Source organism: Lepidochelys olivacea (genome assembly GCF_965140295.1).
Source record: "Lepidochelys olivacea isolate rLepOli2 genome assembly, chromosome: 7".
NCBI lineage: Eukaryota > Metazoa > Chordata > Testudines > Cheloniidae > Lepidochelys > Lepidochelys olivacea.
In genome coordinates, this window is record NC_140417.1 from 58,116,185 (window position 1) to 58,135,535 (window position 19,351).

Consider the following 19,351-nt stretch of genomic DNA (forward strand, 5'->3'; position numbering starts at 1 on the left):
TATTTAGAATGGGATATTCTAAGGCAGTAAGAATCAAATCAGTGGGAGTTGGGCAACTAACTTGCTGAAGCTCCTTTGAAAATACCACCCTAATACAACAATTCCATTCTAAACTTTAACAATGGGCCCAATCATGTACCCATTGAAATCAACTGCAAACTCCCCACTCACTTAAAGGGAAGCAGGATTGTGTCATAATTATTTTACTGTACATAGTGTATTTTAAGCCACGTGAAGAGAGTGTTCTGCCAGTTGTTTTTATTCATTTTTACAGTGTAAAAATTCCTGTCCTTTCTTTAAACTGTAATTTCTTTTTATTTTATTTTGCTAAGACTTGTGATGAAATGAAGGATTTGCTTTCCCAGGGTGCAATTCTGCTCTCAGAGCTGCACTGAAGAATCTCAGCTCTGATTTTCTGCTCTCCCAGCATATATGGGAGAAAATATCCATGGATTCCTGCTCATTTAGGTAGAGTGGACTTTCAAAGTAACATGGAGAGGAAGGCTAATATTGTGGTTAATGTGCAGGTCTAGACCCCAGGAGATCTGAGTTCAATTCCTGGATCTACCCCAGACTTCTTATATGACTTTGAGTAAGTCACTTAAAAGTCTTTGTGCGTCAGTTCCCCATCTGTAGAATGGGGATAATATCACCTTCAGTGTCTCATCCATTTAGACTATAAATTCTTTGGGTCACAGACTGTCTCTTACTAAGTGTATGGGACTTCTAGGTGTTACTGTAAAGCAAATAAGAAGTACATTTCCACTGTGTGGGTCAGAGAGGAGTATTTTACCCCTATGTTGTAGCAATGAACATTTTCAGACTATTATAAAGTCTCTGAAGGGTGAGATATCAGAGTGTTTAGGAGCCCTGCCTTGGACTCTACTGTCTATCACACTTGGATTCGCTCTCTTTGCCGGGCAAATTCATGTGTCCTGTGTCCCAAGCACTGAATCACAAGCAGAGGAGATGCAAACCACAGGGAGAAAGTTACATAAACAAACAACATCTGCCAAAGGATCACAGAGCAAGAGCTTATTAGACCATGTGAATTCCTCTGCTGTGCAAGAAGGAAATACAAGGAGGTAACCAAACTAAAGCATAACCAGCACCAAGCAAGACATGATAAACTGCTCTCTACCTTAAGTGCCAATCTTATTGACCTTAGCCATTGTGCTCTGCCAGAACATGGGAAAAGCAGGCATTGACAGAGGAAGCATAGTCCAGTGGTTTGGGTGCTCGCGTAGGATTTAGGGTTCAATTCCCCACTCCACCACAGGCTTTCTGTGTGATCTTGGGCAAGTCACTTGGTCTCTCTGTGCCTCAGTTCCCCCTCTGTAAAATGGGGCGAATAGTCTGGTCCTATCTCACAGGGGTGATGTGAAGACAAATCCATTATCAAGGTAATGGGGCCATATGACTACCTAAGATAGACAGAACGGGACTCCTTATCTAGCCCTGCCCCTACGATCACAGGCTATTGTTTTCTGGGGGACCCCTGCCTCATTCACTGCAGAAATCAGATTCCATGTACTAAACGAAACAGCAGGCACCGCGTTGGACAGTGGGGATACAAACACATGTTGCAATGAGGCATGCCCTCCCAAGCTAGGAGCTCTGCCTTGGCGCACACTCGAAGATCAGATTCCACACGGGACCTACATGCCGAAAGAGAAATTCTGCTCTACCCGCTCCCGCATGCATGTGCAGTGCCCCCAGAACAGTGGGGTCATGCTAATGGAGGAACCCTTTCCTGTGAATTAAAAAATGCAGCATGTCCTTCCGACTTCATTGGGCTCCTTTGAAAATCCACTCTGAGCCGTGGTAGCTCAGCTAAACCCAAAGAAGATTTCCAATGGGTCTTTGCAAGGAACAAGCCTACCCAGGCCTCAGTTTCTCCATCTGTAGAATGGGTACAGTGATCCTGCCTTCTTTGGTGAAGCGCTCGGAGAGCTACTAATGAAAAGCGCCGTCTAAGAGCTACGTGTGATCCCTGCTATTATTCGTATGTCCAATTTAGAGACTATTTTGGGCTGGATTTTAAGTTTCTGAGGGGTTACTGCGATTTGAAAAGAATGGTCGCAACAGGTTTTCTTTACAGTGCCAAAAATGTATCTTTTTCACCCACTGCCTACTCAAAAATAGCTGAACTGGTTTTACTCAATCTTCAAGAAAAATTCACCCTCTGGCAGAGAACAGACCTATAAATATCAGCCTGGAAAGTGAAAGCTGGAGAAATGTTTCAGCTACTGAAAATAGCCCATTAGAATAGAAATGCTTAAGCAAGGCAACCTTCGTGCTAGGCATTGCTATGTGCTCTGCCTATAGTGAAGGCCCTAGTTCTGGAATTCATATGAGCGTGTAACACCAGTTGGAATTTTGCACACCTAGGGGCATGTGAATGGAAATGACTGTGATCAGATTCATACAGGGGGAGGGAGGATTACATCTGAAAAGCAACTGAGATCTGTCGTGGGCTGGAGTCCTTATATTTGATGCTCCCAGAGAATCTGCAATGCTCCGAAAGGGGGTTGCGCCAGATCTCTGTGCTTTACCACCCTTCGGCTGGAGACACTTCAAAAGGCAGCGGGTGGGATTTGCCACTGAGGGGCATCCTCCATATGGTAAGAAAAGGAGTACCTGTGGCACCTTAGAGACTAGCAAATTTATTTGAGCATAAGCTTTCATGAGCTACAGCTCACTTCATTGGATGCATTCAGTGGAAAATACAGTGGGGAGATTTTATATACACAGAGAACATGAAACAATGGGTGTTACCACACACACTGTAAGGAGAGTGATCATTAAAGGTGAGCTATTACCAGCAGTAGAGCGGGGGGGAGGGAGGGGGAGGTGTGCTCAAAGAGATTGAAGTGTTCTCCGACTGGTTTTTGAATGTTATAATCCTAATCACATCAGCCACACTATCAGAGGCTCGTTCACCTGCACATCTACCAATGTGATATATGCCATCGTGTGCCAGCAATGCCCCTCTGCCATGTACATTGGCCAAACTGGACAGTCTCTACGTAAAAGAATAAATGGACACAAATCAGATGTCAAGAATTATAACATTCAAAAACTAGTTGGAGAACACTTCAATCTCTCTGGTCACTCGATTACAGACCTAAAAGTGGCAATTCTTCAACAAAAAAACTTAAGAAACAGACGCTAACAAAAAGAAAAGGAGTACTTGTGGCACCTTAGAGACTAACCAATTTATTTGAGAAGTGAGCTGTAGCTCACGAAAGCTCATGCTCAAATAAATTGGTTAGTCTCTAAGGTGCCACAAGTACTCCTTTTCTTTTTGCGAATACAGACTAACACGGCTGGTACTCTGAAACCAGACGCTAACAAGAGACTGCTGAATTGGAATTAATTTGCAAACTGGATACAATTAACTTAGGCTTGAATAAAGACTGGGAGTGGATGTGTCATTACACAAAGTAAGGTTTCAGAGTAACAGCCATGTTAGTCTGTATTCGCAAAAAGAAAAGGAGGACTTGTGGCACCTTAGAGACTAACCAATTTATTTGAGCAGAAGCTTTCGTGAGCTACAGCTCACTTCATTGGATGCATCCGATGAAGTGAGCTGTAGCTCATGAAAGCTTATGCTCAAATAAATTGGTTAGTCTCTAAGGTGCCACAAGTCCTCCTTTTCTTTTTACACAAAGTAAAACTATTTCCCCATGTTTATTCCCCCCCCCACACACACACACTGTTCTTGTCAACTGCTGGAAATGGCCCACCTTGATTATCACTACAAAAGGTTCCCCCCTGACCCACCCCCTCCCCACTCTCCTGCTGGTAATAGCTCACCTTTCCTGATCACTCTTCATAAATCTTCATAGATCATTTATGAAGATATTTTTGGAACTGTGTCCAGTTTTGGGCCCCACACTACGAGAAGGATGTGGAAAAATTGGAAAGAGTCCAGCAGAGGGCAACAAAAATGATTAGGGGACTGGAACACATGAGTTATGAGGAGAGGCTGAGGGAACTGGGGATGTTTAGTCTGCAGAAGAGAAGAATGAGGGGGGATTTGATAGCTGCTTTCAACTACCTGAAAGGGGGTTCCAAAGAGGATGGCTCTAGACTGTTCTCAGTGGTAGCAGATGACAGAACAAGGAGTAATGGTCTCAAGTTGCAGTGGGGGAGATTTAGGTTGGATATTAGGAAAAACTTTTTCACTAAGAGGGTGGTGAAACATTGGAATGCGTTACCTAGGGAGGTGGTGGAATCTCCTTCCTTAGAAGTTTTTAAGGTCAGGCTTGACAAAGCCCTGGCTGGGATGATTTAATTGGGGATCGGTCCTGCTTTGAGCAGGGGGTTGGACTAGATGACCTCCTGCGGTCCCTTCTAACCCTGATATTCTATGATTCTATGACTGTCTTCTGATGCCTGAGCCACAATCATCATATAGAAAGGCAGAGCTCCTGGCCTGTCCAAGCGTCAGACCATCAGTGAAATCACACAGTACTGACAGGAGAGAGCCATGACAGAATCAGGTTCCTGAACGCTGGCAATGGAGCCAGTCCACGCTGATAGTGCAGAACGGATGGCAGCGCTGAACAATGCAGTCCTGAGTCCCACACAGGCCCTCGTGGAAGGTATGCGGAGATGGAGCAGAAATGAAATCCTGCTGGTCCCTGGCCTGGGGATTTGGACGGGTGGTGGATCATACAGTGCATCTGCAGAGCACTGCTCAGAGTGGTCTGGGTCCCTCTCTGTGCTTGAGCTAGAGGATGAGAGTCTGTTACAGCCTCACTCTCCAGCTCAAGCTGTAGACTGGTGCTCTTGGCTCGGAAGGTCCCTGGTTCACTCACATGTCAGGCCAGGTGGGGTGGTCACATCAGCCAGGCCTCAGACCTGACTGACTCCCCCTCACTCCCCACAGAGAGCTGTGGCGACCCAGTAAGTTGATATTCTCTGTGGCTCACGATGTCTGTGATACTCATGGTAGCAGTAAAAAAGACCTGGCAGTGGCAATGCTGTTCCCCAGGCCATTATTGCCCCCTCCCCCACGATGCCCCCAGAGCCGGCTTCTCAGCATCTCCCGACCCCCACGGCGCCCCCAGATACGGCATCCGAGCCTCCCCTTACACTGCACCACCAGATACAGCATCCGGGCCTCCCTCCCGACGGCACCCCCAGAGCTGGCTCCTTGGTCTGCCCCCTCCCCTACAGCATGCCCAGAGCATCCTCCTCTCCCACGGGCAGCACCTGGAGATCCCCAGGGAGGCAGCAGTGCCCCCCCGCCCCCCCAAGCTGGTAGCAGTAGCACTCCGAGCGCCTATGTCACTGCCTTTCTGGGCAGGGGAGGAGACACGCCATCACCCTCAGCAGCAGCCTATCAGCCAGGAGGCAACACTTTACCCAATGTGTTGGGCCCCTCCCCATGCCATCCCATCCTCATGGGGGAGCAGAAGATGAGGCAGCAAGCAGCTGCTGTGGGCAGTGACGTGCCAGAAGAGACATTCCAGGTCAGGTTCTGCTGTAAATCCAGAGTGATCCCAATATAATCACAGGCTGAAGCGGCCAGGACCAGATCAGGATCAGGCCCAATGAATGCTAAACCCACAAAAGCCATGCACTGCGAGTGAGCTCCCCATGCTGGGAGTGCAGTTCTGTTATCCAAGACACAAAAAGAAGAGTCAGCAAACCACAGCCTGGCTAAGAATGCACTCCCTGTCCCATCCGGGACTGAAAGCCCTGAGCAGCAGCTGCCTGCCTGAATTTCCCACTGATGCCTCTCTGGGGCAACGGGGCTGAGGTGAATCAGCATCTGAGGGGGTGGAAAGGGAGAACTGTGAGAGGCAGGGCCTGATTCTGCCCCTGCTTCCACCTTAGTAAACCAGGAGTGACTCCTTTTAACTCAATGGAGTTTTATATCTGTGTCACAGCTGGGGTGACTGTTACCACAGTCAGGCCTGTCCTGTCCTTAGGGATGTCTGTGAGACGATCAGGTGCAAGACTGAGTGGATCACAACAAGAGCGCAACTCCTCAAGGAATGGCGTAAGCCGATACCCGCTGAAACCAGGCAGGCAAAACTGGCACAGAAGAGGTATCATTCACAGCCAATTTACAGCAACGTGCAGAAAACAGGATGATCTCTGCTCCAGCCCCCAGCCCCCTCTCCATAAAGCTATCTTTGCCCCCCTCTATCTCTGCATCTCCTGAGAGGCGCAGCATAGAATCTGCACTGGAACGTATGTGACTCAACACATAGGAAGGGGCTGCCCTGAAGAGACCAAGTAGATCAACAGGGTACAGTGTGTATGAGCTCCGTAGTTTAGCAGTGAAAGTGGATGCCCTGGGTCTTGCCAGCTAGTAACTATTTCCAATACTATCTGATCGCCTATGACAAATAGGACACACTTAGGAACAGGGACTGTTTCTGCAGATCATCTATTCCATCCCCAATCCTGCTGCCATTAAAATCCATTCCTAATCTGCTTTTGACGTCTGTAAATGCAGCATCAGGCATGTAATTCTCAGCGCTTCATGGAGGCTAGTTTTAAACGTCCCAAGCAATGGACTTCCATGGGGAGTTCATTCCACCGCACAATAGATATCAATGCCACAAAGATTGTGCCTGAAGTTTCCTTTGATTCGTTTCATCCCATTGCTCCTAGTTACACCCCCTTTAGTGCTACATTAAAGGGTCCCTCTTCCTGCTGCATTTACAGCCAACAGATACATGTAAATGGCAGTGATTGAACTGGGGACAGATAGGTGGTAATGCCAAAGACCTGCTCTCCCCTACTGAAAGTGGGAAAAGACTGGGGAGGTTGAAAATGGATGGGGGAGCAGGTTTTTTGCTGAGTTCCTGCCTATCTGATATGGAGGCGCTCCAAGCTGAAGGCAGCATTCCAGGGTGGTCTCAAAGCAAGAATGGACTCCATTGTTCTACAGATGTGCTGGGCTTAGCTTGGGCCATTGCACTCCCGGAGTGCAGTACCTGCTTACCCCAGGGCTAAAGCTGGCCCAGCCCGTCACAGGGATGAACATGTGTCTGAGTAGGGCCCCTTGCACTGAAATCTGGAGCTTGGTTGTTATTTGGCGAGACCTAATTGCAGCCACAACCACATTCTAGACAGCAGGGGAATTCTGCACGTTGGTATTAGCGGCTCTGGAATAAAAGCAAAGCCTCAGGGCACGGAGTTTGTTATGGTTTCAGACATGCACATGCACATCCATCCATCCCACGGCTCTGTTCTCCTGAGCCAGCAGAGTATCAGAAGTGACAAGACTCCTCCTCTCCTGAGCACTGGCCTGGAAAGGACCCTTTGTGGATGGATCACCAAGGTAAGAGGGACCAGCATTTGTATTCCAATAACACCTAGACACACCAGCTGAGATCCGACTGCGCTATTCTGGCCACTGTCCAAACATAACGTAGGAGACAGGCCCTGCCCCAAAGAGCTTACAACGTAAATGGACAAGACAAAGGATGGGGGCGGGAACAAAGGCACAGAAAAGCAACTCACCAAGGGTCAGGATTAGAACCCAAATCTTCTAGGTCCCAGTCCAGCAGGCTAGCTGCTGATGCACACTGCCTCTCAAGGTAGCTGAGTCCAAAAGGTTTTAAGAGTGGAACCAGTGCTAGGCCAGGACACTATCCCCTTGCAGAGAGCTTTTCTCCCATGAAATAAAATGGCAGTAAAATTTCCCAGCTCCACATTGTTATCTACTCTGGGTACCTCCCTCGAAACACTGTCACTGGTCTGATCACTATCAGTCTGACCATGCAGCCAAGCCAGCTCCCTCCTGCAACTTCCCCAACATCTACCCACAGAAATGGGCAGCACATGGGGGAAGGAAACCCAAAGCCAGACATGGAATTTAGCCAGCCAGCCAGCCCACTACTCTTAGAACTTTTGCTATTCGCAGTACAGGGCCTCGGACACACAGTTAAGCAGTTCTGGTTCTATTCAGCAAAGCCAAGGCCCTTACTCCCCGCTGCTCTCCGTCACTCAGGAGGCACTGCTGCTGACCAGGAAACAGGCACTTCTGCTGAGTATAATGCGCAAGAGCCATGCTTCTTCTCTCCGTTTGTGCATAAAGGGTCCAGTCCTCACATGCCCTGTGCAAATTCACATTGTGAGATTCAGGCATGCAAGCTCACACCCAGAAGCGATAACTTACTCCCTACAACTATATGCTTATGGAGCATGACCCAAAACCCACTGAAGTCAATCGGAGTCTTTCAATTTACTTCCTTGGGTAGGGCTCGGGCTCTTACTATATTAAATGCAGTTCCATACAGATATATACCCTTATTTAAATATTGCAGATAAGATGCTGACATGCTGCTATGCCTTTTTCCTCACCCTTTTAAATATACATGTGCCATCTAACAAAATCACTGTTCATTGGTTCGCTTTGTACTGTCTTTATGCTTTTTCTTTTTGGATTTAATTGTTTTTTTCTTTTTGCCAAAAGGCAGCTCTGCTTGTGTAATATTGGACAGAGTACAAAGAAACACAACCTGCTTCCAATAACAAAGCTATGTCCAAAACAAAGCAAACATTTGCAGCAAAACTTTCCAGCCATTGTACCTGGTTACATAAAATCTAAACATCAGCTACACTATACCCCAGCGAAAAAAGGCAGATAGGAAAAAATACCGTCAGATCAGGGTTTGATAAGAATGCATATTATCACCTGCAGGCACTCAGATTCCTTGAGTCATGGATTTTTAAGTCCAGAAGGGACCACTGTGATCATTTAATCTGACCTCAGACATAGTGATAAATTTGGTATAAATGACTAGGTTACATTATGCTGAGAGAGAGAAAGGCATAGATAGATAGGTAGATAGATAGATAGGGTATATGGGGATAGATGGATAGCTATATAGGGTGTATGGGGATAGACAGAGGGTGGGCAAACTTTTTGGCCTGAGGGCCACATCGGGGTATGGAAATTGTAGGACAGGCCATGAATGCTCACAAAATTGGGATAGCGGTGCAGAAGGGGGTGAGGGCTCTGGCTCGGGGTGCGTGCTCTGGGGTGGGGCCAGAAATTAGGAGTTCAGGGTGCGGGAGGGGGCTCCAGGTTTGGGGGGGGGCTGAGGGCTCTGTGCTGGGGGGGGCACGGCTGGGGATGAGGGTTTAAGGTGCAGGAGGAAGCTCCAGGCTGGGACCGAGGGGTTTGGAGGTTGGGAGGGGATCAGAGCTGGGGCAGGGGGTTGGGGTACGAGGGCTCCGGCTGAGGGTGCGGGTTCTGGGGTGGGGCCAGGGATGAAGGAGTTTGGGGTGCAGGAAGGTGCTCCGGCCTGGGACCAATAGATTCAAAGGGCAACACGGGGATCAGGGATGGGACAAGCTGTTGGGGCATGGGGGGTGGGCTCTGAGGTGGTGCTGGGGATGAGGGGTTTGGGATACAAGAGGGAGCTCTGGGCTGGGATTGAGGGGTTCGGAGGGCAGGACAGGGATCAGGGCAGTGGCAAAGGATTGGGGCGCAGGGGGGGCTCAGGGGTGCAGGCTCCGGGCGGTGCATACTGCAAGCAGCTCCCAGAAGCATGTCCCCCCTCCTGCTCTGAAGAGTGACCAGGCGGCTCTGCATGCTGCCCCCTCCGCAGGCACCACCCCTGCAGCTCCCATTGGCCAGGAACCATGGATGGATGGGGTGTATGGAGACAGATTGAGAGATGGAGAGAGAGATAGGATGGATGGGGATAGATACATGGACGGATGGGGTGTATGGAGACAGACTGAGAGATAGAGAGAGAGATAGGATGGATGGGGATAGATACACGGACGGATGGGGTGTATGGGGATAGAGAGATGGATGGATGGCTCTGTATGGGGATAGAGAGATGGATAAATGGGATAGATGGGGATAGACAGATGCATATATAGGGTGTATGGGGATAGATAGAAGGTTGGATGGGGATGGATAGATAGATTGATGGGGTGTGTGAGGATGGATAGATTAAGTGTATGGGGAGAGATAGATGGATACATAGAGTGTATGGGGATAGATAGATGGGGTACATGGGAATAGATATATAGGGTGCATGAGGATAGATACATAGATAGATAGATAGATAGAACCATATTCAGAAATTTAAACTTGCTATAATCAATTAAGTTGAAGGGGCAAACTCAGCTCGCCTTATTTACATGAAAAGTCCCATAGATTTCAGTGGGAATCTTTCTGCGTCAGTTTGGAGGATCAGATCCCAGATGTGCTGATGAATTAGGGTTAGGTAGTACAGCATATTAATGTTTGGGCTTCTAGATAGGTTGATCCCATCTTAACATAGGCCATGAGCGAAATGAGGCTAAGATTTTCAAAACCGGAGGCTAACGTTAGGTGACTGAGTCCATAGTGTGGGACCTAAAATAGTGGTGTGATTTTCAAATGTGCTGAGCCCAGCATCTCCCATTAGCCACTTTCCTAGGTGTCCAAGCCTGGATTTAGCCATCCATTTTTTAAAATTTTTTACCTAAATCTAGTGGGTTTCCCTCTGATCCAGTGCACACAAGCAGTACACAGAACAGCAGTCAGTGCAGAGAGCCCCTGCAGAGAGACGCTGGAGATGCACCGGAGACAGATCAATACCCTGCGCTGAAGTCAAGTCCTTGGACCAGAGCAGTGGGAATGTTGCAAGATGGGCAAAGATTCATAGAGAGGACTGGGGGTGGAAACCTGCACAGCTCCTATTTGCTCTAGCCCAGAGGTGGGCAAACTACAGCCCGCGGGACCCTCCTTCCCGGCCCCTGAGCTCCTGGCTGGGCAGGCTAGCCCCTAGCCCCTCCCCCGCTGTCCCCCCACCCCCGCAGCTTCAGTGCGCCATGCCACCGGCACAACGCTCTGGGCAGCCGGGCAGCGCAGTTGCAGAGCCCCTGGCCTGACCCGGTGCTGTGGGTGGTGCGGTATGGGGGCAGGGAGCAGGGGGGGTTGGATAGAGGGCAGGGGAGTTTGGGGGTGTGGTCAGGGGGTGGGAGTGTGACTAGGGGTCAGGGCGGTCAGAGAGCGGGGAACGGGGGGTTGGATGGGGCAGGGGTCCCGGGGGGGGCAGTCAGGAATGGGAGGGGCGGTTGGATGGGGCGGCAGGGGGCAGTCAGGGGTGGGGGATCCAAGGGTGGTCAGAGGGCAGGGAGCAGTGGATGGGGCAGGAGTCCCGGGGGGGCCGTCAGGGGGTGAGAAGTGGGGGTGGGGGGGTCGGATGGGAGGTGGGGGCCAGGCTGTTTGGGGAGACACAGCCTCCCTTAACCAGCCCTCCATACAATTTTGGAAACCCGATGTGGCCCTCAGGCCAAAAAGTTTGCCCACCCCTGCTCTAGCCAGTGCCTGTAGGCCATCATTTCTGTGAATACTATATTCACTCAGAACGTTTGAAACAAAACAATGGTTTTCTTGGCTTTCCTGGCACATATGATGTCCTTGCCAACCTGGGCTTTTGAAAATAAAGCACACAGTGTGTAGGGACTGGGTGACTGTGGAGACTGGCAATAGCTTGCAGCAACCTTTAGATCATCAGTCCAAAATTGACCAAGGGCAATAGTTACAGAAAGACCTTCCCATCTAGTGACTGTGTGGCCTGGATGCAATGAGTCTTAATCCACTTCCCCAGAGGACTAATTGGTCTCCTTGTTGAAAGTGCACTTCCAGAGCAGGGTTGATGCACACTGGCAAGAACACAGCGGGGGTAGCTTGCACAGCCATTGTCTGTCCTGTGGATAAACAGAAGTCTGAAACCCCCAAGTCTGCCCCACTCAATTTTGCTTAAAATATAAATTATCTTTGTGAAACCCCCCCAGTTAGAGGAATGCAAAAATATATCCAAAAATCTCCAGTTCCTTCTTTCTCCAGCCGCAGAGTTCAAAAATAAGCAAAAGGATTTCTTCACATTCAGTAAATAAAAATACACATAGCTATGTGGCTCAGACCTGTCATGTCAAGCACTAGCCAGGAGCAGATGTTCATGGCAGAGTTAGAAACCCCTTTAAATTAAGGACTTATAATTGCTGCACTGATAGACAATTATAGTGATGCTATCAGGCGTCGCTATAATTAGAAAACACTAGAGGTCAGTTGTTTTTTTGCAAGTGCATTTTGACACAGTGGCAAACAAGAGCTGGATGTCAACAGCAACAACGTAGCAGAGGAGAGGGGGATAACACAGCATAAGAATGTCACCATGTGATCTGAACAGAGTCAAGTGACCAAACCCCTGAGCAGAGGATGTAGTGCAGAGACAGGCAGCTGGATTCTTATGCAGCCTGAGGGCTGTCAGCAGCAGCCAGGAGGCCACTACCCCAAGAAGCTGTGAATTTGTAAACTTGAGGGACCTGTGGCAATGGGTTCGGCAGAACCTAAGCACCAGTCCAGTGTCAACTCCTGAGCACACACAGCTTCTGTGGCCTACAGCAGGAACTGTGGGTGCTCAGCATCTCTGAAAACCAGGGCATTACTATATAAACATCAGTGCAATTGGAGATCAGCCCTCTGATTTCTGAGTCCCCTAGCCCCCTGTAACCAGCACACTGGAGTTAAGAGCCCTACCCTTACGACATTCCCTCTAGTATCAGTCGGAACCAGAAGAGCCCTACCTTCTGAATCACCAGCACCTCTGTCCATAACTTGAAGGTGTCCCCTCCAAGAACCAACACAGGCTAATGCTGTTCCAGCACAACATACCATGGTAAGAATACAGAACCCAGAGGGCAGACTGTATCTACCTGTGGTAGCTTCAAGAGGTTTGTCTGCAGGGATAAGAGCTTTGCCCTGACCTTCTGCTGTGTGTGGCATGACACCATCTAGGAGGTCTGAGATAGGTCTTTGCTTTTTTCCCATGTCAAGCCTTCACATACCCACAGTTCAGTCTCTTTGCTCTGAAGCTGCCTATTCCATAGAGCTAATACAAGAAGACGTAATCTACATCAGAAGGAGGAAAAACTGCACAAACTCAGCAAGTTTCTCTTTCTAATTGGCACCATATATTATACCAATAACTTCACCAGTGCATGATCTTTTCCCCTTTGCCGGCTGACGTCCTGAGCATTTGATCCCTGGAGACGCCAGCTGGCCGGATGAAAAAGAAAATCATGCCCTGACAAAGTTATTGCAGTAATGTACAGTGCCTGCACCAACAAGGGAAGAAACGTGTTGTATTCCTTCAGTCTGCCTGCTTTTGATGTGAGATAACATCTTCCCATAAGGGAGCAAACCAACAGAGAGGACAAAGTCATTCTGGTTCACCCAGGCTGACTTCTCAGACATTCATTCAGAGAGGGCCTCACAGGGCCATAGGACTCAAGCCGGGACATTTCTTAATGGCAACATTTCAACCCCATTGTTATCCATCTCATTAAGGCTGAATGTTTCTAATCCCGAACTGGCCAGGCACAATGGAGGAAGGCAATCCACAATGTGCTGTATAGGATGTGATGGCACCACTTGGCACCCCAATGTCTAGCACTGACTGTTGCTGGGGGTTATTCCATTAGAAGTTGGAACCAGAAACGCTCCCCAATTCACACCTGAATAAATATGATTCCAAAAATGTGAATGTTACAGTCTCAGTTTCACCCATCCCCCTCTGATTGGCCATCCTCCCTTCCAAGACTTAGTGATACCCCCCACCCTGTCAACTCTTACTTATTATCTGGCTCCATCTGGCTAAACTGTTCCAAGAGCCAGAGTCCATCCATCCATGAGATCTGTCCTCAGAAACCCCCTTGCTGCCATACCACCAGTCACATAGAAAAGCAGTAAGGGCCAAATACAACTTCAGTTTGTACGCACAGCTCCCACCAACATCCCTGGACATTCTGCTACAGCGCAAGGGCAGCGAATAGCCCATAGACTGTGGTGCTTTCACGTAATCCTTGCAGATTGTAACAGCCCTACTCCCAAAAGGCCAACAGGAATTTCACCACTGGTTTCAGTGGGAGCAAGTTCAGACCTTAAAACCACAAGAAACTCTTTCAACTTAAATGGCCAAATTACCTCTTTTGCATTTTTTCATTCCAAACAGTTCGGCTTTTATTCTCTTGCAGACTTTCAAGGCCTGATCTTGCTATGATTGAAGTGGATGGGAGTTTTGCTATTGACTTTAATAGCAGCAGGATTGGACCCTACACATAGATCATCCATACCACAGTCACAATCAAGTCAGGGGATCAAGTTACAACACAATTTCAATGTATAGGTTTGACAGTACCTTAACCAGTATCTAAAGCCTTAGATTTGACTAGGCATATACCAATGACATTTTAAGGCAAGGAAATTACACTGTATAAAGTTATACACATGCCATATCCTGCCATAGAGAGTACCCCAATCCCAAACACCAATATCCATTTTTACTGAAAGTTTTTTTATTATGTGCTGGAGAACAGCATGACAACATTGATAATAACAATTCGAAACCTTGCTAGGAGTGCATTTGATGCAGGAGTCAGAAAGCCTTGTAATAAACCTTAGTAGGAAGTAGAGTATTTTGTGGTGCAGGTTGCTACAAAACAACAACAACAACAACTGCCTTAGGAAGTCTTTGCATCCTTTTGCTTTCAAAGCAAAACAAAGTCACCCTCTTTTTTTGAGAAGGTGCTTTTTGGCCCAAAGCTCAGCAGAAGGCCTGACAGAGTCAACAATTCCCCTGCTAGACACAAAGAGAGAGAGAGAGAGAGAGCCATCACCTGGTCAGATGCACATTGAAAAAAAGCTCCAATCTTTAATCATGTTTTAACATGTCCTAACTAAAGCATCTTGACTAGCACAATTGTAAATTCTACTGTAGATGGGACACAAACATTTCTTGCTTGTCATGTTGAACCCTAGGCTGCTTGCTAGAGTTAAACACAACTAGGAATGAGCACCCATGTCCTCTAATACTTGTGTAGTGTCTACACTATAATTTACAGTTGACTTGAGTACCACCTGTTAAAACATATCTACAAATTCCAGTGTAGACATACCTTAGGCGATGTTTAAACTAGGATAACAGATAGTGTCTAAAAATGTGTTAGCCAACATGTTTTAACTAACATATTTTAAACACTAGTGTGGACAACCCCTCAGAAATTAACCATGACCAGCTAACACGTTTTAAAATACCTTAAACCATGCCTGTAAGGCTGTAAGCAATGGGGACAAACAGGGTTGGATTCTTAAAATTAACCAGATTGCACAGACTCTAGGGTACCCTGGAATTAACCAGATGCCATGGGTGATAGCCTAGAACTAAGCAAATTCTTTGGATTTAAGCCTAGAACTAAGTAAATGCAACGGGGTACAGCCTAGAGCCCACCAAGTCCTTCAACAGCCCAGAGATAACGCAAGACGCGCATTATGGGCTACTAACCGCGCGTTAGCGGCATTCACGGGCTCTCCGGAGCATGGCTGCCTTTGCTGGGCCACCGAGGCGCTGAAAAGCCCGGTGCCCCGGTGGGTGTGACCTGTAGCTTCCCTGGCTGGGGGGTGCCTTTGCTTTGCACAGTGCTCCCTTTGTGCATAAGGCGCGGGCAGCGTGGGAGGCCGGCATGCCCCGGCGATCCGCCCAGAGACCAGCAAAGATCCCCGCTGCAGGAGCAGCAGCGCAAAGGCAGTGAAGGGTGAATAACCGCTTTTAAATGGGACTGTCACTTACTTATCCAGGACGAAGTAGAGATCGAAGGCCCCGTGACAGGAGCGCTGGTCGTCTCGCCCTTCCTCCTCCGGCTCCGCTTGGGCGCAGGACGCCAGGCTGCAAGTGGCCAGCAGGAAGGCGCAGAGGAAAGCCGCTTTCTCCACGCAACTCCCACGACTCGCCATTTTCTTCCTCAATCTCTGCCCCCCTCCCCCGCCCCGCAGCCCTCGGCGTCTGTCCAGAAGCAAAGGAAAAGTTCCCGATCTCCTCTCAAACATGCGCAGAACCAGATCTCGGCTCCCCCACCCCACTGGTCCATGCAAGGGCAGAGCTGCTGCTGGGGGTGGGGGAGATTTTTGTGTGGCAGCGGGGCTTGGATCCGGGTCCGGGCAGACGGTACCTAAAGCCCCATCCCCCCGCCCCGCGCTAACAGGCTCGGCTTGGTTGCTAGAGTAGCAACTCAGCCCCGATTTCCTGCGTGCCTCCTCCCATAGGGAGCGAACAGATTCGTAGGGAGGGGGAGACAGGATCTTATGGTGGGGAAGCGGAGCTGGGACTTTCCTGTTCCGGGCTCCAGAGCGGGGAAAGGAGAGCAAGGCTGCAAACTAGCAAGAGATGCCCCCCACCCCCCAACACACACACCCACCAAACACCAGAGCTATGCCCAGGGGTACAGCTCGGGTCTGCCTCGTCTCCCTCCCTGAGAGTCAGCTCTGGATTCGTTTGCTGGCAAATCTAGAAGTCTCTCCCTCTAGGCTTGTTGCAGCATCCCCCTTCCCGTCGGAGGCAGCTGGTTTTACAACCATGCTCTGTGTTTAGGGACCCTAAAGCAACTAGGACCGGTCACCGCTTTGCTATGTGTGGCGTGTCGGTCATGGGCACGGCCGGGGCTCCGTTCTGGAATCATGCAACAGGTAAAGGGCTAGGAGGAAGAATGGTAGCGATGTGTCTAGACCGCAGGCAAACGAACTGGAGTGATCTGTCTGGACCCCAGTACTGGGAACGGGCCGTGCAGAGAGGCTGTTGGCTCCACGGATGTTTACTCAGCTGCTGCCCTTTGTTTAAAGGGGAATCGATTTAATCAACACTGCCACCCTCCCCAGTGTCATGAAAACAGTTCAGGCTCCTATCGAGCTACCGATTGTTTTTAAAGCGCTGCTTTTAAAACAATCCGGCTGGGCCGCAGATCGATTAGTCGCCCAAACGCCTCTGGTCAATAACAGTACACTCGTCCGCTCCCTAGCTGCTCATTACCCTCGGTGCCTCGCGGTTGCCAGTCGGGGAAAGAGTCCCCAGGGAGGCGGATGAAGGGGAACGTTTTACGTCCGGGAGGCAGCCTTGCGATTTCCGAAACATAACGAATCGGTGCCTCTTTCAGCCGCTGTTATCAAGCCACCTTGCCCCTGCCACACGCCTTTTCCATCCGCGGGCAAAGGAAAGTGCCCGCTTGCTGTTGTGCAGGTTGCTGCTTTCTCCCCGTCATGCCACCCCACGCTTAAACGTTTTCTTCTAATGATAAAAACGAACACACACCGAGAGACTTATGTATTGTGGGTGTTATACACGGGGGTGGATGGACGGTGTTGGTACGGTTCAAATAAATCACTGAGTTAAGATTTCTCCACACAACACACAGCCTGGACCTCCCCCACAAAAAATGCCCCTTAAAGAACTGGCCAAAGCCCGCATTCATCTGGATGCTGCATATGAAATCTGAATAATTAGCAGTTTCCAGCCGCCCATCTCCAAGCAGGGAACTAACTCTCCCCCAGTCCCCCACCAGTCACAGTTCCTGAGAAGGGACCTGGTTAATGCCTAGAGCCACAGGGAAGGATGCGAGTAGTCACTTCGGATGAGAGAGCTAGGAACGGACATTGCTCTTTCTCTGTGGGGAAGGCTCACTTTCAGAGAGTGAACCCAGAGCGACCATAGGGGCTGGAAGGCAAATTGCTGCAATTATATTGTCCCAAAGACTCCTAGCCGGCCTCTCATCACAACCCCAAGAGAGATCGCTCCCCTTGCAGAGAGCAAAGTTCTTTCTGAGGACCAGGAGCAGGTCTGGTTGTTTCCCTGCTCTCAGTGACGAAGAGGAGTCTGGATCTGGAAAACGGGGTAAACAGTGAGGTGGCAAAATTTGCAGATGATAGAAAACTACTCAAGCTAGTTAAGTCCCAGGCAGACCCTGAAGAGTTCCAAAGGGATCTCACAAAACTGGATGACTGGGCAACAAATGGCAGATGAAATTCAGTGTTGATAAATGCAAAGTAATGCACCTTGGAAAACATAACCCCCTACATATAAAGTGATGGGGTCTAAATTAGCTGTTACCACTCCAGAAAGAGATCTTGGAGTCATTGTGGACAGTTCTCTGAAAACATCCACTCAATGTGCAGCAGCAGTGAAAAAAGCGAACAGAACGTTGGGAATCATTAAGAAAGGGATAGATAATAAGACAGAAAATATCATGTTGCCTCTCTATAAATCCATGGTATGCCCACATCTTGAATTCTGGTCGCTCCATCTCAAAAAAGACATATTGGGATTGGAAAAAGTACAGAAAAAGGTAACAAAAATGATTAGGGGTATGGAACAGCTTCTATATGAGGAGAGATTAATAAGACTGGGACTTTTCAGCTTGGAAAAGAAACAACTAGGGAGGATATGATAGAGGTCTATAAAATCATGATTGTTATGGAGAAAGTAAATCATGAAGTGTTATTTACTCTTCATAACACAATGAAATTAATAGGCAGCAGGTTTAAAATAAACAAAAGGAAGTATTTCTCCACACAACACTCAGTCAACCTGTGGAATTCCTTGCCAGAGGATGTTGTGAAGGCCAAGACTATAACAGGTTTCAAAAAAGAACTAGATAAATTCATGGAGGATAGGTCCATCAATGGCTATTAGCCAGGATTGGCAGGGATGGTGTCCCTAGCCTCTGTTTGCCTGAAACAGGGAATGGGCAACAGGGGATGGATCACTTGATGATTACCTCTTCTGTTCATTCCCTCTGGGGCACCTGGCATTGACCAGTGTCAGAAGACAGGATAGTGGTCTAGATAGACCATTGGTCTGACCCAGTATGGCCTTTCCTAAGTTCCAAAGCAACCTTTTCACAGTGTCACATTAGCATCTCCTGTCCTGGGTCACACAACAGATAGCACCAGAGGCAAAGTTCTGAGCTGAAGTGTGCATTCGGGTGGGAATTAAATCCCTCTCAGTTGTAGCCTGATCCCTTGATGCTTGCCTCTTTAGTGCTGAAACTATCAGAAGGGCAGTCTGGTCCTCCCACCTCCAATCCTGTGGGATCCAAGGTAAAGATTCCTCTGATCTAGTGGATTTTCAAACTTTTTTCATTTGCAGACCCCTAAAAAATTTCAAATGGAGGTGTGGACCACTTTGGAAATCTTAGACACAGTCTTTGGACCCCCAGGGGTCCATGTAGACCACAGGTCAAAAACCACTGCTGTAGGGAAGCTAAGCAGGGTGGGTTCCCTCTATGTTGTTGCTTGCTGTCTCAGTGTGCCGTCCACGTGTTTGTGTGTGTGTTGGGGCCAGATTTGCCAGTGAATATATGAACCTGGTGTATGTCTGTGGTATGTGAATGTGTATGGATGTGCTGTGTTTGTGTACCTATGACTGCTGCCTCTATGCACCATTGTGTGTATTTCTGTGTGAGGTGCGTGGGTGCAAGAGAGTGTGTATATTTGCGGCTGACTGTGCCTCTGGATAGGAAGCAGAAGATGTTTGGTGTGACCATG

At 48.6% G+C, this 19,351-nt stretch overlaps 1 protein-coding gene across 1 annotated transcript in view; it reads right to left on the reverse strand.

Annotated features, from left to right (window-relative positions):
- ANTXRL (ANTXR like) overlaps positions 1-16,070 on the reverse strand; it is a 75,897-nt gene extending 59,827 nt beyond the window's left edge. Inside the window, exon 1 of the mRNA XM_084634086.1 lies at positions 15,609-16,070. Coding sequence (XP_084490212.1) covers positions 15,609-15,865 — 257 coding nt within the window. The 5' untranslated portion in view covers positions 15,866-16,070. The remainder of the gene's footprint in view (positions 1-15,608) is intronic.
- Between the last annotated feature and the right edge of the window lie 3,281 nt (positions 16,071-19,351).